The sequence below is a fragment of the Protopterus annectens genome, chromosome 12.part0 (genome assembly GCF_019279795.1).
Source record: "Protopterus annectens isolate FY-2018-M chromosome 12.part0, PAN1.0, whole genome shotgun sequence".
Classification (NCBI taxonomy): Eukaryota; Metazoa; Chordata; order Ceratodontiformes; family Protopteridae; genus Protopterus; species Protopterus annectens.
The window spans coordinates 34,671,136-34,699,010 of NC_056746.1; the positions used below are offsets into that span (position 1 = coordinate 34,671,136).

The 27,875-nt window shown below is 39.6% G+C and overlaps 1 protein-coding gene across 1 annotated transcript in view; it reads right to left on the bottom strand.

The window, feature by feature from the left end:
• The window catches only part of LOC122816125, a gene marked incomplete in the record, with an annotated part of 1,432,330 nt that overhangs the window by 227,149 nt on the left and 1,177,306 nt on the right, over positions 1-27,875 (bottom strand). The window contains 1 exon segment of the mRNA XM_044088884.1: positions 3,720-3,913. Within this exon segment, the coding sequence (XP_043944819.1) occupies positions 3,720-3,913 (194 nt within the window).

The following is a 27,875-nucleotide window of genomic DNA, read 5'->3' on the forward strand; positions in this document are numbered from 1 at the left end:
GGAAATTAAGCAGCAATAAAGTCCTTTTATCAAACTCAGACGCAAGAAAAACATTTTAAAACATGTTGCCAGCTCCACAAAGTACAAATAACACAATTTCTTCATAGAAAAAAATGATTTACAGTTACTATAAACAACTTTTAAACTAGCAGGTGTAAAATTATAACACAGCGTCATGATAGTCCATTAAAACAGAATCTCCTAGCTTTAAAATAACTTTCCAGAAGAGGAAAATATTAATAATAAACGAACATAAATAACAGAAGTTTTTTTTTCCAAAGGGAACTCATCTGTCCAACAAAGGAACAGCACCAAGCCAACTGACATTCCCTGAAGGATTCAGAAGAGCAAACTCCTCAACAGCAGTAAAGCTCTGAAGGGCTTGAATCCCAAACTTGTCTTTTAGTCAACATACCTGGAACTTCATTGCAGCCATACTACTGAAACATTTGATTGTAATGCATTTGAAGGTTAAGTGTCTGCAGTGGTGTCTTTACCCCACTATGTTAAGGCTTTGTTCCCAATTCCGTAATCTCTGAATATGATACTCTTAAGGCTACCCAACCACAGAGTACATTAATAGGTGGTTTTATTAGAAACTTAGGTTCATAGGTTCATACTAGGCTATCTGCCCTAGGGCATTTGTAAGCCTAGCCAGTATGTGTTTGGCTTTCGCCACCCATTTTAAATTTATTTTGCTATGCCCTTTTTCGAGGTTAGTATACTGTGCCTCTGTCTAACAGTGACACAGAAGTGATACCCGGGGTAAACCTACGATCTCCCATCCACTCATCAAGATTCCTCTTGAAGAGAGTCAATGAGGGACTCTGCCTAACCTGGACTGGGATTTTATTCCAGAGTGAAGGGTGCCTCTGGGTTATGAATCTGTCCCTCCAGCATGTCCTATTTATTTCAGTGCTGAGGTTCAAGTCTCTCGAGCATGTAGCTCGATGGGATTTGGATTTTCTGAGGTGCAGCATGTCCATTAATTCCGGGTTGGACATGGCTTTATCGTCAGGCACAGATCGCCTCTGAACAGGCGGTATGCCACTGAGTAGAGCTGGAGTTTCTTTAACCGGGCAGCATATGGCATCTGTTTGAGCCCTTTGATCCTCTTGGCGAGGTACTTTTGGGGTCTTTCCAGTTGCTGCAGGTGTCTGGTAAGGTACATCCCAAAAGGGGCATTGTACTCAATTATGGGCCTGATGAGGGATGAGTAAAGAGGCACGATGACCTCCCTGATCTAGATGTGAATCCCTTCATGATTAGGTGGGCTATATAAAATGTTTTTCTAACCACTTTGGCCACGTGGTTGTCAAATGAGAGATTGCTATCAACTTGGGTCCCCAGGTCCCTAATTACTTCTTCTGTACTTAATGGATTACCACCTATGTGGTAATTTGTGGGCACTTTGTTTTTGCCAAAGGGGATGACTATACACTTTTTGGCGTTTAGCTTGAGGCCATGGCTCTGGCACCAGTTGTCTGTTTCTATGAGGCCCTTTTGGAGGATGCTTGTGTCAGCTGGAGAGTCGATTATGGCGCCCAGGTTGCAGTCATCTGCGTACTTGGTCAGCCACAGTCCTTCCGTGTTGGCCTGTACCTCTGAGAAATATATACCGAACAAGAGGTCCCAGGACTGAGCCTTGTGGGACACCACTTGTAACTGGTTTGGAGTCTGACATGGCTCCAGCAATTCTAACCATGTGGGTTCTGTCCTTGAGCCAGTTTGCAGCCCATCTAGTGACATAGGGGTTTATATTTAAGCTGGTGAGCTTATCTATAATGCCCGAGTGGGGTATTGTATCGAAGGCTTTTGCGAGGTCCAGGTAGGCTGTGTGGGCCACCTTCCCCTCGTCAATGGCCTTGGTGACTGCTGTTTCAAAGAAATCAACCAGGTTTAAGAGGCAGGATCTGCCCTTAACAAAGCCGAACTGGGTAGGATCCAGTGTCTGTAGGTCCCCAATATCTTTATTTATGAGGTCCATGATGATCCTTTCCATAGCTTTGCAGACCAAGCTAGTCAGGCTTATGGGGCGATAGTTTCCAGGATCCGTTGAGGCATCACCTTTATGGAGAGGGCTTTTATCTTTGCTGCATATCTAGACTTTATTTTATTTAGAGATTAGGGTTGTGGTGAGAAGTTTGATATCAAGGAGTGCTGGAAGGCACAAACACCAAAAAATCCAAAAATATCTATCCTTCTTTCTATGTCTGTCTATTATCTATGTATCTATATATATATAGACAGATAGAAATGATTTATTGACAAACAGCAACTGTTACAGTCCCATTAGATGAAGATTCTACATGGATACAGTGAAATACTGTGTAATGCACAGGGCGCCATGATACTGTGTAATGCACAGAGCGCCATGATACTGTGTAATGCACAGAGCGCCATGATACTGTGTAATGCACAGAGCGCCATGATACTGTGTAATGCACAGAGCGCCATGATACTGTGTAATGCACAGGCGCCATGATACTGTGTAATGCACAGAGCGCCATGATACTGTGTAATGCACAGAGCGCCATGATACTGTGTAATGCACAGAGCGCCATGATACTGTGTAATGCACAGAGCGCCATGATACTGTGTAATGCACAGGGCGCCATGATACTGTGTAATGCACAGAGCGCCATGATACTGTGTAATGCACAGAGCGCCATGATTATGCTTTGAATTCTGGATTCTGGAAAAATACAATTTTGATAAGTATCTTTCAGGACTTTTCAATGCTGCTAAGCTCTAGACCTACGCTAAAGCCACCAGAGGGCAGTGTCCAAAGCATTTTCATAACTTTAACAGCTGTTAAATATTTCATGATCACAGGAAACAAAAGTGAAGTTGCCTAACAGCTTTTAATCCTGGTTATTCAATGGACAGACATTTACTTTTGCCCAACATCTATGTGGCTGCACTTAGTGTTTCATGGCTTTCAACACTGTGAAACACTTTGTATTTGTACACCTTTTTTCTGTAACTGCTATTAAATGGAGTAAATAAATCTCCATGCCTACAGAGAATGGTGCTCAGTTCCCTCCGATCCTATCTCCTTACTATGGATTCCCACATGAATGTTAAGATTCACCTCTTGAGCTTCACTTTGTTCTCAATGTGAATTTATTGGCTTCAGTGACTTGAATGCATAATTTGGTTATGGCCCAGTCACACTACTAGTTTGAAGTTCCTGGCTCTAAAGTATTCAGTGAGCTCTGAAACTATGGAGGGCTTTGTAGTTTTTCTTCAACAAATATAAGGTATGATTATAGTATTCATATGTGTAGAAGAATAACAACATGCTTCTCTTTACTAACATTTCTCTTTGTTAGAATGTATTCAATGCATAAGTTGCTGTGAATTGAGAGAATATGTTTAAGTTTTATTTGGCTGACTGAACTGCAGAAGGACTGCAGAATATAGTAGCTGAGTAAGTACCAAGAATACACTCATGTACAGTCCATTACAAATATTAATATATAATGCTTTGAAAATTTGTTTTCAAATATGAAAATGCCACTCAAAAAGCAATTCATATTTTTAAACTCGGTTATAGATTTCCATTTATTTAGTAATCAGCGTTTGCTCTCTCTCTCTCTCTCTCTCTTTCTTTCTCTCTCTCAGACACACAGACACATACACATACACACACACACACACAAACACACACACACACACACACACACACTTTTTTAACAAACAACAAATAAACATACCTTCCTGAATGCCATATTTGAATAACAGAACTCCATCCATGTAAAGATGTTGCGGAATGATTCCTAAGCTTTTCATATTGTGCTGAAAATCCCCCTGAAGTGTAAGAATTAGTCCTCCTTTCTGCTCTCTTGATCCAACAAAATTCATCTGGAGAGACTTATTGTTTATTTTTATGCCAGAAACCACAGAAATCCTGAAATAAATTTATTTCATGCTGATTTAGAAAATTGTCACATTCTGTAAGTCTGTATCAAAATATTATATAGTGCATGGGCAATACATAACAAATTTGTCATTAAATTGAGACATGCCAATGAATGAAAAACTGCAAGTCTTGTTTCAATATATCATAACTTGTAGCCCTAGTCTTCACAAAACCAAAAAGCTCTGTTTACGCTACTGAGTATGTTTGCTGACATATCTGTATACCTCAGTCTTTTCCTGCTATACTAAAATGACAGGGTTCATACAAATATTTAAGTTCATAGCACTTTAAACAATGACTTAGAGATATGCACATCCTGCGTTTTATTTTTTGTTATTTTAATATTTGTTTACAAGATGGGTGGACTGGTACTCAAAGCCTTTTCAGATGCGACCCTGGTCCAAGGGCAGCAGAAGTTTTATTAAACAAATTCTAAGATTGTATGTTTAGACATGTGCAATAGAAAGGCTTCTAAGGAAATATTACTACACACAAAAAGTACATCAAATCCAAGACAGTAACATTATAAATCTAAATAACAGCAAAGGCAGTACATATAAAACTGACAATTACAAATGCATACAGACTGAAAAGTACATCAAAGTGTATATGAGAAAGGAATCAACAGGGCACCACAAGAGTAACTCTTCACGTGAATTGTGCACGATGCAAACAGATATTTGTGAATATCAAAAGTAAAACAGAAGAGTGAGCAAGAAGTGAGTGACTGTCAGAAACATGGCACGTCTAACTGACGCTGTGGCATAAAAAGCCACGGCACAATATCACCTACACTTAAAGGATATAAAACCATGTACCAGAAAAAACAATTACAATCTAAATGCACAGTGCAATATGCATTCTAAAGCCACAGAAAACAGTTCACCTAGGATTCAGTGTTTCTAAAAATCCACAGATATCTTCTCCACTGTAATATATTCAAAGCTATTATTTTACAGCTGCTATACTCATGGCTGGAGAGTTGGCCATCATGGTGCCGAGTGACCGGAGAACAGAGGCAGAGGAGCAGAAAGCATGTCTTATTTGTAACAAGGCACACAGAATGAGCCTTTCACATCCTGCATGACATCAGGCATGCATTAAATGCAGTGCTTACACACATGCATATGAGCTACCTACACTATGTACACAAAAGCAATATCATTTAATTAAATACAAGTATCTCAGATTTCTGAATGTGATGTCCATACTTCACCACCTTATGTACTATGGTGGCTAAATTTGTAGTACATGATGTATACTGAGTATGCTTCCAAATAATAGAAAACGTTACCTTATTATGCACTTCCTTAACATCAAAGAGATGCATAACAACTTTTGTTATGCACCTTCCATAGCTGTTATGCTCTAGTCTTGCACTAGAGCACACATAGCATCCAATAAGGAACAACACAAGAACATGGTTTAAAAGCTGCAAAACACTTCTTATTGCCCCCAACATACACACAAAGCTGACTGAAGAGTTTCACAGCTTTTAAAGCTGTTATTGTATCAGAAGAACTTAGCTTCTGGCTGCTGTCTGTCACCTCTGTTTCATGTCTTTCAAAGTCATAATATACTTCAAGCTGCTACACTTTAATTTTTTATTTTTTTGTGAGCAATACATCAAAGCAGCTGAAGCTCTGTGTACTACAAAGAATTAAAATGGGGGTTTCTCCAGTCATGTGATATGTGCTCATTACTATGGACAACATGGGGGTTTCTCCAGTCACGTGATACATGCTCATTACTATAGACAACATGGGGGTTTCTCCAGTCACGTGATACGTGCTCATTACCATAGACAACATGGGGGTTTCTACGGTCATGTGATAAGTGCTCATTACCATAGACAACATGGGGGGTTCTCCAGTCACGTGATATGTGCTCATTACCTTAGACAACATGGGGGTTTCCTCCAGTCACATGATACGTGCTCATTACTTTGGACAACATGGGGGTTTCTCCAGTCACGTGATACGTGCTCATTACCATGGACATCCTTGGAGTTTCTCTAGTCACGTGATACATGCTCATTACTACGGACAACATGGGGGTTTCTCCAGTCACGTGATACGTGCTCATTACTATTAACATTATGGGGGTTTCTCCAGTCACGTGATACATGCTCATTACCATAGACGTCATGAGGGTTTCTCCAGTCACGTGATACGTGCTCATTACCATAGACGTCATGAGGGTTTCTCCAGTCACGCGATACGTGCTCATTACTATGAATGTCATGGGGGTTTCTCCAGTCACGTGATACATGCTCATTACCATAGACGTCATGAGGGTTTCTCCAGTCACATGATACATGGTCATTACCATGGATGTCACAATTTACCTCTTGAACATCACTGCACTGAGTTCTTCATGTAAACTTCTCGGCATCCATGCTTGAACACATAAAATGTTGTTTAAGATGAGGAACAATATCATAATCCACAACATTATGCATATCTTTTTCTTAATAAAAGTGCTGCTAAACCAATCCCATTGAATACATGTTCTCCTGTACTATCCATCCAAATTGAATACACAACACTTTTTTATCACTACTTGTGCTTTACTTGTGAGAAGACCTTTAGTTTAACTGCATGATACCTGATGCATGTAATATACTCTTGCAAAAATATGTTAAAGGTAATTACCTTGAAATGGAGCTGTGCATTGCTACCAAAACAAGTTGTTGTACTGCAGACGTGTTATGTACATTGTTATCATTATTATGTACTGCAGGCTTGTTATGTACATTGTTAGCATTATTATGCACTGCAGACTTGTTATGTACATTGTTATAATTATTATGTACTGCAGATGTGTTATGTACATTGTTAGTATTATTATGTACTGCAGACGTGTTATGTACATTATCATTATTATGTACTGCAGACATGTTATGTACATTGTTATCATTATTATGCACTGCAGACTTGTTATGTACATTATTATCATTATTATGTACTGCAGGCTTGTTATGTACATTATCATTATTATGTACTGCAGGCTTATTATGTACATTGTTAGCATTATTATGCACTGCAGACTTGTTATGTACATTGTTATAATTATTATGTACTGCAGATGTGTTATGTACATTGTTAGTATTATTATGTACTGCAGACGTGTTATGTACATTATCATTATTATGTACTGCAGACATGTTATGTACATTATTATCATTATTATATACTGCAGACGTGTTATGTACATTGTTATCATTATTATGCACTGCAGACTTGTTATGTACATTGTTATCATTATTATGCACTGCAGACTTGTTATGTACATTGTTATCATTATTATGCACTGCAGACTTGTTATGTACATTGTTATCATTATTATGTACTGCAGGCTTGTTATGTACATTGCCATCATTATTATAACTCTGCACTTGCTTAAATGCATCATGCAGCGATAACAACTGAAATCTAAATGTCATAACACACCTACGTAGAACATGTGAAGTAATTTAGGGGACACTATGAGGGTATAAGGGAGCAAGATGCAGGAGACTAATTAATAAACACATCACACAGTGAAATAGTTCAACATAGCAAGCAATGTTCACAAAATATAAATCATAAGTTGAGTCAATAAAATTACATTGCAATGGGCTGTTAATGAAACAATCAGAAGAAAACAGCAAAGCAAAATATAATGCACTTCTCTTTGTCTAGCTAAAGTATAATATAACATCACACACAGTAAACAAGCATGAAGTACACAAACTGACACAGACACTGTGTCACACAGGACAGAACAAACATAAACCAGTGATGACATGCGAGGTAGTAGCAAGTATAAACATGCTCTGCAATGCATGTAGGATACATGCAATGCAGTGTAAATTCTCTCATGCTAACAATGATGTAGAAAGTCATACCAGAGTCTATGCAGCAGAAGCATATGTGATACAACATATGTTATGACTTTCTTAAGATGTATTGATGAAATGTCACCTTCCTGTGAACAACAAATTACATACTTCAAGCAAAACAAATATGTTATTCAAAAGCTAGCCAACTATGGTCTAGCAAAAGAAAATATGTGGACTGGAAAGAGAGAAGATACACAAAGGCATGTCAAGAAAAGATGTATCACAAATGCATGCATACATGGAGGCATGCACACATTCAAGGAAGGCAGTCACAGCAGGACATGCAGACTCATAGGATAGTTACCAAGGGGTCCTACTCTTCAGGTAGGGGACCAGCTGCACAAGTACAAATGGTGGCAAGCCTTTACAGCCACCTCTTCTACCCTTTGACAGGAAATGCTAGTGATACATCCATCAGGAAGTAATATTGTTCAAAGGCTGCAGATGATACTTATATAAGCCAATGTGTCAGAATGGCACTGCAAGGCAAGTTTTTAGGGCTTTCCTATCTGCTCCAGTTGTTAAATATTGCTACCTGTGATTCACCACATCTTGGAGAATAGTGTAATTATCCCCTCAATATGGGCAGTATAGTTGACAAAAGTACAGACTGCATTTGTGACTATCAAGCAAATATACAAATACCCCTTTGCCATGCTTATAGTATGGTTCAATATTTGAGAAGGCTGTTGTGAGATACAGTGTAGCTAATCTGCTACAAAAGTCAAGAAATGTCTGCGGAATTCTGACAACGTGCTATGGGATGCATTCATTTTGAGACTACTAAGTTCCATATGTGAAGACGTTCCTCAGGGCACTCAATTTGTTCCATACCATTCAAAGACAGCCTGAATTTGTAAAGTTGATAATGCCTTATTAACACAACTGTCACATGTTTTTGCTAGGAAGCTTAGGGCTTGGCTGCATTCCACTGACTCCACTAGGAGCTCCCAAGGCCACAGTGGATAGTTCTTTCTACCCTAATGCATCCTTACCATCAGAATTACAGGACAGATTGGCATGTTACTTGAAACTAAATGTTAAGCAGTTACAGTGAATAACAAAGCATGCACACATCCAGCATCTATAGGGAATGCATGCACACATCCAGCCCTACAGGAAATGCATGCACACATCCAGCCCTACAGGGAATGCATGCACACATCCAGCCCTACAGGGAATGCATGCACACATCCAGCACCTACAGGGAATGCATGCACACATCCAGCACCTACAGGGAATGCATGCACACATCCAGCACCTACAGGGAATGCATGCACACATCCAGCCCTACAGGGAATGCATGCACACATCCAGCCCTACAGGGAACAATGTACACATCCAGCCCTACAGGGAACAATGTACACATCCAGCCCTACAGGGAATGCATGCACACATCCAGCCCTACAGGGAATGCATGCATACATCCAGCCCTACAGGGAATGCATGCACACATCCAGCACCTACAGGGAATGCATGAACACATCCAGCCCTACAAGGAATGCATGCACACATCCAGCCCTACAGGGAATGCATGCACACATCCAGCCCTACAGGGAATGCATGCACACATCCAGCCCTACAGGGAATGCATGCACACATCCAGCACCTACAGGGAATGCATGCACACATCCAGCCCTACAGGGAATGCATGCACACATCCAGCCCTACAGGGAATGCATACACACATCCAGCCCTACAGGGAATGCATGCACACATCCAGCCCTACAGGGAATGCATGCACACATCCAGCACCTATAGGGAATGCATGCACACATCCAGCACCTACAGGGAATGCATGCACACATCCAGCCCTACAGGGAATGTATGCACACATCCAGCACCTACAAGGAATGCATGCACACATCCAGCCCTACAGGGAATGCATGCACTCATCCAGCCCTACAGGGAGCAATGTACAACACATTGGAAATTCACTTGTCTGTGGTGCATAGCCATTTCCTACTTCTGCCTGTGTATGACCTCATCTAGAGCAGGGTTTGAATCTTTCCACCTTTGTACCTATTGAGTGACATTGAGCAAGCCACTTAACCCTGAAGGGCTTTGGAGCAACTGAGAATTTGGGCTAGGCTCTTTAAGGTCTCCTTGACTGTATGCCTAGTTATTATAAACCTGCTGTCGTTGTTGCCAGCCATCCACTATTGCCTAGTTGATCTAGTTCAGTAAATGTTATGGCAATATCTCCAGCACGCCATTTTGTAATCCAACATTGGCAAGTCATTCTTCATGGACAGCAGTATACCATAGTTCTCAGCTGTCCCTGATTTTACAGACTCTGTTTAATCTTATTTACTAGGCAATATTTAACATCTGCCTGTTTTTCAGACTTTGCTTCCCATAACATTTGATTTTGTCCATGTTTTTTGAACAAGAGGTTGAGAGATATACTCCTACAATTTTTTTTTTATTTCAGTCAGACCGAATCTCAAGAAATAAACTATTTAAATTAACATTTACACACAAGTAGATCACTATATAAATTGTTTATATCAGCATAAACAAATATAGAGCTTCTCTAATCTTCCAGAAGTTCCAGCAATAAGCAGTCTTCATACAGAAACCAAACTCCACTTTCAACAAGCCTGAGAAAGTTGGGTATAGCTGACCACATATATACACTGGCTAACATAGGTAAATGCAGTGCATCGAGGGAAATGCAGTCCACCCTAAGGCTTCTGAGCCTTTCCAGTGCCAAGTCTGTGCAGTACTACTAAAGTCTCATAGTAAGATCTTGGCTCAGCTTCTCTCTAAAAAAAAGGAAAACTGTGATCTCCAACCCAACCACACAGCACCTCAGGGTGGCTGTGCTACCCACTCATGGCTGCACTGTGGACCAGGATTGCTGATCTCCATCCCAACCACACAGTACTTCAGAGTGGCTGTGCTACCCATTCATGGCTGCACTGTGGACCAGGACTGCTGATCTCCATCCCAACCACACAGTACTTCAGGGTAGCCGTGCTACCCATTCATGGCTGCACTGTGGACCAGGATTGCTGATCTCCATCCCAACCACACAGTACTTCAGGGTGGCCATACTACCCATTCATGGCTGCACTGTGGACCAGGATTCCTGATCTCCATCCCAACCACACAGTACTTCAGGGTGGCTGTGCTACCTATTCATGGCTGCACTGTGGACCAGGATTGCTGATCTCCATCCCAACCACACAGTACTTCAGGGCGGCCGTGCTGCCCATTCATGGCTGCACTGTGGACCAGGACTGCTGATCTCCATCCCAACCACACAGTACTTCAGGGTGGCTGTGCTACCCATTCATGGCTGCACTGTGGACCAGGATTGCTGATCTCCATCCCAACCACACAGTACTTCAGGGCAGCCATGCTACCCATTCATGGCTGCACTATGGACCAGGATTGCTGATCTCCATCCCAACCACACAGTACTTTAGGGCGGCCATGCTACCCATTCATGGCTGCACTGTGGACCAGGACTGCTGATCTCCATCCCAACCACACAGTACTTCAGGGAGGCCATGCTACCCATTCATGGCTGCACTGTGGACCAGGATTGTTGATCTCCATCCCAACCACACAGTACTTCAGGGTGGCAATGCTACCCATTCATGGCTGCACTGTGGACCAGGATTGCTGATCTCCATCCCACCCACACAGTACTTCAGGGCGGCTATGCTACCCATTCATGGCTGCACTGTGGACCAGGATTGCTGATATCCATCCCAACCACACAGTACTTCAGGGTGGCCATGCTACCCATTCATGGCTGCATTGTGGACCAGGATTGCTGATCTCCATCCCAACCACACAGTACTTCAGGGCAGCCGTGCTACCCATTCATGGCTAAACTGTGGACCAGGATTGCTGATCTCCATCTGAACCACACAGTACTTCAGGGCAGCCGTGCTACCCATTCATGGCTAAACTGTGGACCAGGATTGCTGATCTCCATCCCAACCACACAGTACGTCAGGGCTGCTGTGCTACCCATTCATGGCTGCACTGTGGACCAGGATTGGTAATCTTCATCCTAACCACACAGTACTTCAGGGTGGCCATACTATCCATTCATGGCTGCACTGTGGACCAGGATTGCTGAGAGAAAAAAGAGATTTTTTTTGCCTGTTATTTTTTTAACTCTCCCAGTGATTTCTTAAGTGCATCTGTTGTATGCAGGGCTTCCATTAAACTTCCAGTCTCTAACTATGGATCTGTCTCGCTGAATGCAAGCCTGCTGACTGCAGCAACATGTACCATGTCCAAGTCCACAAATATGATAGTATAGAAATTCATGATGAGGTACTTATTTTCATCATTAAAAACAAGTTTAAATGGATAAACATATTACTTTTTGTCCTTACAAGCATATTTTATTATATCAAAAGAAGAACTAGAACAGAAGACTGAAATCAATACAAAACTTCAAAGCTAAGCGTTTTTTTATAAAAAAATACCAATTAAAAAACAAACACTACAAAGAGGAGGTACAGAAGAAAGGCATATCGTAATGACAGTAAAAAGGAAATGATAAAGATTAAGGTCACAGAGAATGAGAAATACGCCTGCGGAGATTCATAACCTGCCAGTAACTGACATATACTGTCATTCACAAATGTCAGCAAATATGCAAAGAAGTGAGACACATATTTCAAAAACTATGCAAATGTTTCACCAGAGCAAGAGATTCTTTATTACTGTGCATGGTAAAAGTGGAAATGTATTTCATACCTGAAGGCAGTAGAGGACCTGATGACAGATGCCAAGTCAGATTACACAAGCTAAACAGACAGTCTGAATTCAAGAAAACTATAGAACATGAAGTATTTAATTTCACTAGTACAAATCAAAAAAGTATCCACAAAAATGTAACACATTTCAGACGTCACTAAGAACTGTGAATGTACAGATACCAGAAATGAAACCAAAACAAAGCACATCCATTTAACAAGTAACATGCTAAGAAGAAAGGATTAGCTGAGCCAAAAATTATTTTAAGAAACTATTAGTGTTCACTAGATAGCATGATATTTCAAAATGCATGCACAGAATAAGAATGCTGACACATGAGAATGACATTTACAAAACAGAAGCAAAGAGAAAAGACAGTAAAGAAAAGCAAAATTAATAGAGAGAAAGGTCGACAGAAAAGAAACATATAAAATGCTACATAACGAGACAGACTTAGAGAAAGGTCGACAGAAAAGAAACGTATAAAATGCTACATAATGAGACAGACTTAGAGAAAGGTCGACAGAAAAGAAACGTATAAAATGCTACATAATGAGACAGACTTAGAGAAAGGTCGACAGAAAAGAAACGTATAAAATGCTACATAATGAGACAGACTTAGAGAAAGATCGACAGAAAAGAAATGTATAAAATGCTACATAATGAGACAGACTTAGAGAAAGGTCGACAGAAAAGAAACGTATAAAATGCTACATAATGAGACAGACTTAGAGAAAGGTCGACAGAAAAGAAACGTATAAAATGCTACATAATGAGACAGACTTAGAGAAAGGTCGACAGAAAAGAAACGTATAAAATGCTACATAATGAGACAGACTTAGAGAAAGGTCGACAGAAAAGAAATGTAAAAAATGCTACATAATGAGACAGACTTAGAGAAAGGTCGACAGAAAAGAAACGTATAAAATACTACATAATGAGACAGACTTAGAGAAAGGTAGACAGAAAAGAAACGTATAAAATGCTACATAATGAGACAGACTTAGAGAAAGGTCGACAGACAAGAAACGTATAAAATGCTACATAATGAGACAGACTTAGAGAAAGGTCGACAGACAAGAAATGTATAAAATGCTACATAATGAGACAGACTTAGAGAAAGGTCGACAGAAAAGAAACATATAAAATGCTACATAATGAGACAGACTTAGAGAAAGGTCGACAGACAAGAAACGTATAAAATGCTACATAATGAGACAGACTTAGAGAAAGATTGACAGAAAAGAAACGTATAAAATGCTACATAATGAGACAGACAGAGAAAGGTCAACAGAAAAGAAACATATAAAACGCTACATGAGACAGACTTAGAGAAAAGTCGACAGAAAAGAAACGTATAAAATGCTACATAATGAGAGAGACTTAGAGAAAGGTCGACAGAAAAGAAACGTATAAAATGCTACATAATGAGACAGACTTAGAGAAAGGTAGACAGAAAAGAAATGTATAAAACGCTACATAATGAGACAGACTTAGAGAAAGGTCGACAGACAAGAAACGTATAAAATGCTACATAATGAGACAGACTTAGAGAAAGGTCGACAGACAAGAAACGTATAAAATGCTACATAATGAGACAGACTTAGAGAAAGGTCGACAGAAAAGAAACGTATAAAATGCTACATAATGAGACAGACTTAGAGAAAGGTCGACAGACAAGAAACATATAAAATGCTACATAATGAGACAGACTTAGAGAAAAGTCGACAGACAAGAAATGTATAAAATGCTACATAATGAGACAGACTTAGAGAAAGGTCGACAGAAAAGAAATGTAAAAAATGCTACATAATGAGACAGACTTAGAGAAAGGTCGACAGAAAAGAAACGTATAAAATACTACATAATGAGACAGACTTAGAGAAAGGTAGACAGAAAAGAAACGTATAAAATGCTACATAATGAGACAGACTTAGAGAAAGGTCGACAGACAAGAAACGTATAAAATGCTACATAATGAGACAGACTTAGAGAAAGGTCGACAGACAAGAAACGTATAAAATGCTACATAATGAGACAGACTTAGAGAAAGGTCGACAGAAAAGAAACATATAAAATGCTACATAATGAGACAGACTTAGAGAAAGGTCGACAGACAAGAAACATATAAAATGCTACATAATGAGACAGACTTAGAGAAAGATTGACAGAAAAGAAACGTATAAAATGCTACATAATGAGACAGACAGAGAAAGGTCAACAGAAAAGAAACATATAAAATGCTACATGAGACAGACTTAGAGAAAAGTCGACAGAAAAGAAACGTATAAAATGCTACATAATGAGAGAGACTTAGAGAAAGGTCGACAGAAAAGAAACGTATAAAATGCTACATAATGAGACAGACTTAGAGAAAGGTAGACAGAAAAGAAATGTATAAAACGCTACATAATGAGACAGACTTAGAGAAAGGTCGACAGACAAGAAACGTATAAAATGCTACATAATGAGACAGACTTAGAGAAAGGTCGACAGACAAGAAACGTATAAAATGCTACATAATGAGACAGACTTAGAGAAAGGTCGACAGAAAAGAAACGTATAAAATGCTACATAATGAGACAGACTTAGAGAAAGGTCGACAGACAAGAAACATATAAAATGCTACATAATGAGACAGACTTAGAGAAAAGTCGACAGACAAGAAATGTATAAAATGCTACATAATGAGACAGACTTAGAGAAAGATTGACAGAAAAGAAATGTATAAAATGCTACATAATGAGACAGACAGAGAAAGGTCAACAGAAAAGAAACATATAAAATGCTACATGAGACAGACTTAGAGAAAGGTCGACAGAAAAGAAACGTATAAAATGCTACATAATGAGACAGACTTAGAGAAAGGTCGACAGAAAAGAAACGTATAAAATGCTACATAATGAGACAGACTTAGAGAAAGGTCGACAGAAAAGAAACGTATAAAATGCTACATAATGAGACAGACTTAGAGAAAGGTCGACAGAAAAGAAACGTATAAAATGCTACATAATGAGACAGACTTAGAGAAAGGTCGACAGAAAAGAAACGTATAAAATGCTACATAATGAGACAGACTTAGAGAAAGGTCGACAGAAAAGAAACGTATAAAATGCTACATAATGAGACAGACTTAGAGAAAGGTTGACAGAAAAGAAACGTATAAAATGCTACATAATGAGACAGACTTAGAGAAAGGTCGACAGAAAAGAAATGTATAAAATGCTACATAATGAGACAGACTTAGAGAAAGGTCGACAGAAAAGAAACGTATAAAATGCTACATAATGAGACAGACTTAGAGAAAGGTCGACAGAAAAGAAACGTATAAAATGCTACAAAATGAGACAGACTTATGAGGGATAGTGCCCAACTTTGAACAAATATGTGCAAAATGCAAAAGAGAGAATACTTTTAGTAGTGTATTTAGAGGTATAAATGGAAAGCAAGATTACAAACAGAATAGAGTTTAAATACACAACAAGGCAAAGAAGTAGAACATAAGATATATGACTCAAAGCAACTACACAGAAGAGACAGAGGACAGTCATGAAGAAAAACAGCAGTTTTGCATTTAAGAGTCCAGTGATAATGCAAATGACAGAAACAGCACTCAGCATATTAAACACAGGAGTAAAGATAATGATAGACCTAGCATTATCAGTGAAAATAGTATCAAATGATGCACAAAACAAGCAAAAGTTGAAGCTAAAAAGGCAGAAAACCAAGAAAAGGGTTTATGCATAGAGTTCAAAAAACATGCGATGTATTAAATGTTGTTTTAAAGAAGAAGGCAGAATAAACAAAAAGACATAAAGTATCACATTTCAAATGCTACAGGGAACAATTATTATCTAATTATAGACTAGAAGAGAAACCTGAGCAGGTAGGGAGAGTTGCTTGTACAATCGAGTCAAAACAGACAAAATAAGGAAATTGCACTGTATGTGTGATCATGAATGAGAAGTGCAAGATACAAAGTCTGTGACTGAATCAAACAAAACAGATTTCTATCAATGTTGACCCATGGTAAAGGAAAATAAAATGTCCCACATACTACTGCTAAAATATATAAGAATCACATGAACAAAATATTTGCCATTTTTATGATACCCAAGACAACATGAACTGGTAATGACTAATCTTCTAAAAGTCACCATTCTAAGGAATTTTTGACTATGTATTTTATTTTATTTATATTTGTTTATTAGGGTGGTGCACTAATCAATAATGATCAATTTCAAGCTCAGCCTGGGTAAAATACAAATCATTTCACAATCAAAAATGACAGAAATGTAAGCAATATCAGAGCAGTTTGATTAGCTACATCGAAAAACTTTATATAAACATTTTAGTAAACAAGCAAAATGTAATGTACAATAATATATATATTCCAAATCCAAGATCACACTACAGTATGAAACAGAATAAAGTGACAGTGATTTCAGACCATCCTCATACGACAGATGCTGAAGACCTTGAATTTGCCTTGTGAGGAACCCCTGTCGTCTCTCCAATTGCTGCAGGTGCTTGGAAAGGAACATACCAAAGGGAGCGTTGTACTCAATTATTGGCCTGATGACGGAAAAGTACAGGGGGTTATAACCTGTTTGCTTCCGGAAGCAATGCCCTTACTTATGAGATGAGCAATATAAAATGCCCTTCTTACTACTGTGGAGACATGGTAATCAAAGTTAAGGTTGCTGTCAACCTGTGTTCCCAGGTCTCTCACCACTGACTGTGTACATAGGGTGTTGCTATTGATGTGGTAGTTAGCAGGAACTTCACTCTTACTGAAAGGGATGATAATACATTTTTTCCACTGACTTTAAGGCCAATATGGGAGACCACTGTAGCACCCCCATTGTGAGGTCTTCCCTGGTGAGATATGACCATAAATCAAGTCTCATTCGAAGTTACTTTCACACCTGACCCCCCCCCCCCCCCAGCACCAGCTAAACTAAAATAATTCTCCAAAGCAGATTATAACCTCTTACGGGACGGTATAAATAGCTTCACTTCATCTCCCCCCTCAAATGGAATGGGGAACTATGCAGAGTTCTGCACAAATGCTTTATACAAACATCTTAACAACTGCATTGACTCGGCCATATCTGATAGGACCAAAACAAGCTCCTCAACTGTCTGGTGGACAACTGCCATCAACAAGCTTTACAATAAGATGAAGAAATTGCTGTTTAAGAGTAAGAGGGAACAAGCCCTAAACTGGAAACACTCCCTCCTCAGCTTAAACAAGCAAATAAGATTTCTTGTGAAGTCCTCCAAAGCTAACTACGAATTCAGATTAGCTTCCTCAACTAAGGACAACCATATGGTGTTCTTTAGTTACATCTGTACCTAAAAGGAAAAACCCAGATTTGTGCTGAACTGGTAGTTAATGATACTACATATACTGAGCCTGTGGACATTGCTAACCTGTTATCCGACTGGTTCTTTGAAAACTTCACTCCCCTGCCCCTGACACACTTACTCCAAAACATCCCTACCACCCTCCTCTACCATGTATCTCTAAAGAGCAAGTCATGAACGCCCTCTCTAAGGTCAAAAATACAGCATCCATGGGACCGGATAACATCAAAGGCTGCATCCTACATGTGCTCAAACAGGAATTAGCAACACCACTGGGTACTCTTTCTAATCGTGGTCTAAGCACTGGCTTTGTCCCAGCTGAATGGAAAAAGGCCACTGTTATCCCCTTGCACAAAGGTGTTGCTTCTACTGACCCAAGGAACTACAGACCTATTAGCCTGACTAGCCTTATCTGTAAGGCCATGGAGCGAATCATCACGGAGCTTATCAACAAAGATATAGGTAAAACAGCAAAAGGGAGAAAACCAGTGATGAAAAAAATTGTAAATCATCCCAAGGCAGTGACAAAAGGGCCACACCACACCACAAGTTGGATTAGAAGGCTTAAATCGAAGTGGATTAAAATCGCAAACCACTCAAAACATAAACGCTGTTACAGTACATTGGCATTTTCGTCCATAAGACTTCATCAGATGTATAATACAATTCACCACACTGTCATTTATCCCACATTTCAATCCTAAACCACCAATGAACTCCTTTTACATACAAAACAATGAACCAATCATAAAATACATATAAAATATGCAGAAAATGTGTATAAAAAAGAAACACTTTATCTCACTATAAATATATAATGGCAAAATCTAACATCCTAAACCCGTACAATAAAATATAAACTAACATACATTTCCAAACACTTGACCCTACTCAGTTTGGATTTGTCAAAGGGAGATTATGCCTGTTAAACCTTCAAAGGCAGATAGCGTACGGCACCAGGACAACCCAGTCAACACAAGGACGTGTCAAAAAATGTTCAAGTTGGTTGCAATGCCAAAACCAGATACCTCCTCGTTATAAGTTTGTCAAGTTTGGTTACCAGTATGCCTGTTAAACCTGGTGGACTTCTTCGAGGCAGTCACCAAGGCCGTGGATGAGGGGAAATCTGTGCACACAGCCTACCCAGAGTAGCCAAGGCTTTTGTCACTATCCTCTCCTCAGGCATCATTGATAAACTCACCCAGCTAGTATCAACCCTTATATTGTCAGATGGGACACTAACTGGCTCAGTGATAGAATGCATACAGTCATAAAAACTCACCCAGCTAGTATCAACCCTTATATTGTCAGATGGGTCACTAACTGGCTCAGTGATAGAATGCATACAGTCATAAAAACTCACCCAGCTAGTATCAACCCTTATATTGTCAGATGGGTCACTAACTGGCTCAGTGATAGAATGCATACAGTCATAAAAACTCACCCAGCTAGTATCAACCCTTATATTGTTAGATGGGTCACTAACTGGCTCAGTGATAGAATGCATACAGTCATAAAAACTCACCCAGCTAGGTATCAACCCTTATATTGTCAGATGGGTCACTAACTGGCTCAGTGATAGAATGCATAGAGTCATAAAAACTCACCCAGCTAGTATCAACCCTTATACTGTCAGATGGGTCACTAACTGGCTCAGTGATAGAATGCATACAGTCATAAAAACTCACCCAGCTAGTATCAACCCTTATATTGTCAGATGGGTCACTAACTGGCTCAGTGATAGAATACACACAGTCATAAAAACTCACCCAGCTAGTATCAACCCTTATACTGTCAGATGGTTCACTAACTGGCTCAGTGATAGAATGCATACAGTCATAAAAACTCACCCAGCTAGTATCAACCCTTATATTGTCAGATGGGTCACTAAATGGCTCAGTGATAGAATACATACAGTCATAAAAACTCACCCAGCTAGTATCAACCCTTATATTGTCAGATGGGTCACTAACTGGCTCAGTGATAGAATGCATACAGTCATAAAAACTCACCCAGCTAGTATCACCCCTTATATTGTCAGATGGGTCACTAACTGGCTCAGTGATAGAATGCATACAGTCATAAAAACTCACCCAGCTAGGTATCAACCCTTATACTGTCAGATGGGTCACTAACTGGCTCAGTGATAGAATGCATACAGTCATAAAAACTCACCCAGCTAGGTATCAACCCTTATATTGTCAGATGGGTCACTAACTGGCTCAGTGATAGAATGCATAGAGTCATAAAAACTCACCCAGCTAGTATCAACCCTTATACTGTCAGATGGGTCACTAACTGGCTCAGTGATAGAATGCATACAGTCATAAAAACTCACCCAGCTAGTATCAACCCTTATATTATCAGATGGGTCACTAACTGGCTCAGTGATAGAATACACACAGTCATAAAAACTCACCCAGCTAGTATCAACCCTTATATTGTCAGATGGTTCACTAACTGGCTCAGTGATAGAATGCATACAGTCATAAAAACTCACCCAGCTAGTATCAACCCTTATATTGTCAGATGGTTCACTAACTGGCTCAGTGATAGAATGCATACAGTCATAAAAACTCACCCAGCTAGTATCAACCCTTATATTGTCAGATGGGTCACTAACTGGCTCAGTGATAGAATGCATACAGTCATAAAAACTCACCCAGCTAGTATCAACTCTTATATTGTCAGATGGGTCACTAACTGGCTCAGTGATAGAATGCATACAGTCATAAAAACTCACCCAGCTAGTATCAACCCTTATATTGTCAGATGGGTCACTAACTGGCTCAGTGATAGAATGCATACAGTCATAAAAACTCACCCAGCTAGTATCAACCCTTATATTGTCAGATGGGTCACTAACTGGCTCAGTGATAGAATGCATACAGTCATAAAAACTCACCCAGCTAGGTATCAACCCTTATACTGTCAGATGGGTCACTAACTGGCTCAGTGATAGAATGCATACAGTCATAAAAACTCACCCAGCTAGGTATCAACCCTTATATTGTTAGATGGGTCACTAACTGGCTCAGTGATAGAATACATACAGTCATAATAGGGGAAGCCACCTCCAACAGGAGACCTGTAACCAGTGGCGTTCCACAGGGATCAGTCCTGGGACCTCTACTTTTGGAATTTATTTCTCAGAAGTGCAAGCTAAAACTAAAGGTCTGTGGTTGACAAAGTTTGCCGATAACTGCAAAATGGAAGCGGTCATAGAATCTCCAAATGATATTAACTTCCTACAACAGGGTCTTACACAAACAAATGGTGCCAAGGTTTTGGCCTTAAACCCAATCCAAAAAAATACATTATCATCCCTTTCAGTAAGAGTGATGGTCCTGCTATCTATTACATCAATAACACCACCCTAAGTACGCCCACAGTGGTGAGAGACCTGGGAACACAGGTTGACAGCTACCTTACCTTTGATCACCACGTCTCCACAGTGATAAGAAGGGCATTTGATATTACTCATCTCATAGGTAAGGGCATTGCCCCCAGAAAAAAAGAGGTTATAACTCCCCTGTACTTTTCCCTAATCAGGTCAATAATTGCTTACAATGATCCTTTTGGTATGTACTTTTCCAAGTACCTGCAGCAAATGGAGTAACCACAAATGTTCCTCACAAGGAAAATTCAAGATCTTCAGCATCTGTCCTATGAGGATCTTCTGAAATCACTGTCACTTTATTTTATTTCATACAGACTACTCATAGGCGATCTCTGCCTTGTACATAAGGCAATCTTAGTGGAAGCACCACCTTTGTGCAAGGAAATAACGGTGACCATTTTCCATTAAGCTGAGACAAAACCGGTGCTTCGACTATGACTAAAAAGAGTACCCAATGTTGGTGTTAATTCTTGCTGGAGCCCATGAAAGTTGCAGCCTGGGATGTTACCAGGTCCCACAGATGCTGTGTTTTTGGCTTTAAAGAGGGCGTTTACGACCTGCTCTTTAAAGATACAAGGTAAGGGACAGGTGGTAGGGATGTCATGGAGTACATGTGGCGGGAACAGGGATGTGAAGTTTTCACAGAACCTGGCAGCCAACAGGTTAGCTCTGTCCACAGGCTCAGTATAATGTCGGCACAAATCTGGGCCTTTCCTTTTAGGTTATGGATGTAACTAAAGAACACCTTATGGTTTCCTTAGTTGAGAAAGCTAATTTTGATTCATAGTTTGCTTTGGAGGACTTCACAAGAAGTCTTATTTGCTTGTTTAAGCTGAGGAAGGAGTGTTTCTAGTTTAGGGTTTGCTTCCTCTTACTCTTAGACAGCAATTTCATCTTCTTATTATAAAGCTTGTTAATGGCAGTTGTCCTCCTGGCAGGTTTGCTCTTCCTTGAGGAGCTTGTTTTGGTCCTATCAGGTACAACCAAGTCAATGCAGTCATACAGGTGTTTGCATAAAGCACTTGTGTAGAACTCAGCATAGTTGCCTATTCCATCTGAGGGGGGAGGTGCAGTGAAGCTATTTAGACTATACTGTGAAAGGTTATAATGTGCTTTGGAGTTTTTTAGTTTCATTGCTGCTGGGGTGTTAATGTTTTCTGCATGAATTATCAATGTTTTATAGGAAAATCTATTGCATCAATTGTTAAATGGTTAACTCTTCCCCTCCCTCACCAAGTAGATTATGTTTGTGGACCCTGTTAAAGACCTGAAACATGGCTCTTCGAGATGACATAGATGTGCTTACCTCCAATGAACATGTTCATCATATTAATCACCGCTGCAGTAGCCTTAACTATATGTGTGGATTAATTAAGCTTACTAAATTTGGGAGGTGGAAGGAGAACAGTCCAGGAGCCCCTCGATAATGGTCCTAGCAAAGCCTGATCTGGACTTAGAGAAGGAATCAACCCTGTAGTGCTTTGTAAAAGTATGTACAGAGGACCAAGTAGTAGCTAGCTTCTGGAATACTTCTAGAATCCAACCCTTTCCAAAAAGCCATAGATGAAGCCAAGTCCCTGTTAGAGTGGGTCTTGACACTGCCTAGAATAGCTTTATTGTGGTGAGTATAACAAAAGGTAATAGCCATTGACAGCCATTTGGAAATAGTCTGTTTTGACACAGGTGGCCCCTTCTTACCTTTGCAACAAGGTGAACAACTGATCCAAAGATCTGAAAGATTTAGTTCTGTCAAGATAGTTCTTGAGTTGTCACTGCACATCCAAGGTATGGAGTATCCTTTCTCACTCAATTTTATGTTGAGGAAAGAAAATGGGGGAGATGTTTAGTCTGGTGTAAAGTAAGCTGGATACCACTTTACGCACAAAAGAAGGATTAGTTTTCAAAGAAACTCTGTCCCTACGGAAAATGGGAAGAGGTTCCCTAACGGTAAGAGCTTGCAACACAGATTACCTGCTTGCAGAGGTTAGAGAAATCAGTAAAAAAAAGAAGTTATGTACTCACCATAATGTTCCATCTGTGTTGTCCATTTCATTCTTCCTCAAATCTGTGAGTTCGGATTCGATCCTCGGATCAGACTCAGCCATTACAACAGCTTGTGGCAACCAAAAAAGCTCTTCCCTTACTCATAATGCACCCTTCTAAGTTACCTCAGATCTTGTTTGCTGCTAGATAGACGGAAAACAAAAAAACAAAACAAAACAATACAAAAAAAAAAAAAAAAAAAGAAATGATATATATATATATGGTTCTACCTGACTTCGGTTTAGTGTGGGCTTGTAAGGATTTTGGTGTGCTTGTGTTGTGTGTGGTGGTTTCGGATATGTGGTGTCGGTGATGTGGTTGTCGGTTGTGTGGTTTATGTCAGGTAGAACCATATATATATATATATATATATATATATATATATATATATATATATAAATAAGAGCGCTGCAGAATCCTGAACGCCCAAAATCCTGAAAACTCAAAATCGTGAAACCACACAGGATACCAGCACTTACTATATTCCAGCACAAGTACATACAGAAACGTATTACCCTTCAACTATATGCAGGAGGGGAAGCCCCCCTGCACCCCCCACACCCTCTGCTACTAAAATATAACAACTCCGAGATTGCACTTCAGTACACTAAGTGCAATCTCGGAGTTGATATATTTTTAAGTAGCAGGGGTTGTGGGGGGCACAGCCCCCCACATGGGGGGTGCAGGGGGGCTTGCCCCCCTGCTTATACTTGGAGAAGAGTAATATGGTTTGTGTTTTATATGTTTCTGTATGTACTTGTGCTGGAATATATTAAGTGTTGGTATCCTGTGTGTTTTCAGGATTTTGAGTTTTCAGGATTTTGAAATTTCAGGATTTTGGCCTTCAGGATTTTGGGCTTTCAGGATTATATATAGATAGATACCAAATTAAGTATACCAAAAGAAAATTGAAAGTTATCATGGAGCTCTCTACAGGGTAATGTCAATTTAGGACCACTTGCACTTACAGGAGTAGCAAGGTCAGGGGATGGAGTGTGCGTTGTTTGAGGACAAATGAAAATGGACAACACAGATGGAATGTTATGGTGAGTGCATAACTTCTTTATCTGATTATGTCAATTTCAGACAGAGTCTCCTGCTACCTTATACCCTGGGTGGACTCATGGAAACATGTTCCTCGATACCATAGAACCAAATGAAGCTCTTCCCCTGGAGACCAAACCCAGTTTGTAATGAGTGATAAAGATAAGGGGCGTAGCCCAAGTAGCGGCTTCACATCTATCGTTCATGCACACTCTAGACTGGAATACTGACGAAGCTGTCATGGCTCTGGCTGAACAGGCTCAGAAATGTTGAGATAATTTCAAACCTCATTTCTTTTAAATGTAAAAAATACAATCTGTGATCCCTCTAGCTAATGTCACTTTGGTCACTGGATTTCCCAGTTTTGCATCAGAAAAGGAGGCAGAAAGTTGGTCAGATTTCCTGATCCTTTTTTCCTATGAAGGTAAAAACATAATTGCCTCTGAACATCTAATAAATGTAACAGGTATTCACCTTTATTTGAAAACTTTGAAAAGAACACTGGTAAATTAATGCATTGATAGCTATTGTTTTTTGAGACTATTTTAGGCAAAAAAGATGGCTTAGTACATATTGAAACTCTGTCTTTATGAAAGATCAAATATAGTGGTTGATATGACAAGGCTTGAATCTCTGAAATTCCTGCGGAAGATATGGCTACCAAAAATATAGATTTCCAAGAGAGGAACTTGAGATCACATGTAGTTGCTGGTTCAGAGGGGGATTGTATAATTTCTTGCAGCAACAAATTCAGGTTGCAAGGAGGAGGAGAGTCTTTATAAGGGGGTGTAAGCAAATGAGTTCCCTTTAGAAAAGCTTTAGAGAGTTTGTATGAATCAATTGAAAATCCTTGATATCCAGTCTGAAAATTAGAAATTGCAGCTAATTGTACCCTTATTGAACAAGAAGCCGCTCCATTGTGAATTGGAGCTAAGAATGGGTCCAGGTCATTCTGCTGTGCCCAGAAAACAAATCTCTTCCATTTACTAGAGTATAGTTTATATGTAGATGGTTTATGAGAGGTGTGATACCCCACCACCAGCCCAGTAATCAAGAAGCCTCAATCCTCACCACTAGCAACAGTAACAGACGTACATTGGGAGGATGTCAGGTACACACACAGTATTTCCAGATGCATCTCTGTGCATCAAGGGCAATTTCCCTTAACAGCACACAGACACCACAGTAAGCCCGGGGCTGGTTTCTCCCTCTTTCTGCAGATCTCCAGTAAGACTCCCCACTGACACAGCTATAGAGTTGAGATCTCAGCTGAGTGTCCAAGCCAAGACCTTCAGCACCCTCTCTGTCCAACAAGTGCTTCATGTCCCTGTCCAAGTACCACACACACACACACACACACACACACACACACACACACACACACACACACACACACACACACACACACACACACACACACACACACACTCTTTGAGGTCTGATTTATACACATGCACCTGGGAAAGGCTGGCACTGGTTTACTAGCTATGCCCCCCTTTTGCCCAGACTATAAGGTAGTTATCACTGCCACCAGCCACATCTTTATCAGCTACTTTAAGGCCCTTAACAAAGGGTGGCCAATCTTACTGTGTAATGTTACTATCAATACAAACGGTAGTTTGACCAAGAGCAAGGCTATTAGCAGTGGCCCACAGTGTCACCAAACAAATAAGCAACTACTCTCAGAGCTTAAATATGTCTCTACACAGATCAGCCACAATGAAAGGTTTAAATATATTTAATACGAAATAATAAAAGAACAAGACAATAAATAAATAAATATATATATATATATATATATATATATATATATATATATATGTATGTATAGTAACATCACAGTTCAAAATCACAGGATATATTTAAATCAACATTGCGGAACAGTCTCAAATAAATAAAGGAAAACATTTAAATTATGTTTCACTATATTCCTGACTGAAGCTAAGAGAATTTTACTGTTCCTTAGACTTAGCTGCTCATAGCAAGGCAGATGTGTGATGAAGGGATCTTGTCAGGGCAAAGACAAAATACAGAATGCTATCTCTCTCCCAAAGAGTTCTTAAATTAATATCCCAAATATTACTACTGGGATAGCTTGCAGCATGACATCACTTCTTGTCATCGGGCTATCCCAGGTGAAAACCCCCACTGATGCAGCTGGTAGCATTTAGCATCTCTCTGTGAATATACATAGACCTCAGATCTTTTGGCAAATGGTAAAAGTCGTAAAATAATTTACATTCCTCCAGATTTGAAGACAATGCAAAAATAGTAAAAAAATCTGTCTCCTGTTGACTGAAACTGAAAGATAAAATCCTTTTATTATGTGGTTATAAAGTAATTTAAGTTTTCAGCTATTCTGAAGTTAACTTCTTGTGTTTCAGTTTCCATTGTTGTTAATATATATATATATACACATCTAAACAGATACAATAGTGTATATACATTTCTATTCTAATCCAGCAGGGTACACTGTGGATATATTTTTAAGCTTAGCTGGGCTGGCAGTATCTCCTTTCATGACAAGAGGATAAGAGAATGCGACAGACTGGAGAAAAGAGTATAGGTTGTATGGCTATTAATGGAATTGGAGAAGCCAAGCAGTCAGCTTGAGGTTTGGAATGTCTGGGGAATCATGCCTGTTGGGTGAGACAGGAGATCCGGAGTTGGAACCAGAATCCACAGTTGTGTCACTAAATGAGGCCAAAGGAAGGGAAACCAAATCTGTCACAGCCAGTATGGTGCAATGAGGATTACTTTACTCTTCAACCTGCTCACTTTCTGTAGACAATTTGTGGTGCAATGAGGATTACTTTACTCTTCAACCTGCTCTCTTTCTGTAGACATTTGTGTTGCAATGAGGATTACTTTACTCTTCAACCTGCTCACTTTCTGTAGACATTTGTGGTGCAATGAGGATTACTTTACTCTTCAACCTGCTCACTATCTGTAGACATTTGTGGTGCAATGAGGATTACTTTACTCTTCAACCTGCTCACTTTCTGTAGACATTTGTGGTGCAATGAGGATTGCTTTACTCTTCAACCTGCTCACTTTCTGTAGACATTTGTGGTGCAATGAGGATTACTTTACTCTTCAACCTGCTCACTTTCTGCAGACATTTGTGGTGCAATGAGGATTACTTTACTCTTCAACCTGTTCACTTTCTATAGACATTTGTGGTGCAATGAGGATTACTTTACTATTCAACCTGCTCTCTTTCTGTAGACATTTGTGGTGCAATGAGGATTACTTTACTCTTCAACCTGCTCACTTTCTGTAGACGTTTGCAGATTATCAGGGTTGGAGGAAAGGCATATAGGAGACTGGGGGGCCAATCATTTATTTATTTTTATTTATTTATTTTACATTTGTTGACCGGGATAGTCCGACTGGATATATGTCCATTTTCAGCGGAGGCCTGGGGGAGAAAAGCTCCACATGCCAAAAAAGAGACTGTACATACATCACTGAGTGACAAA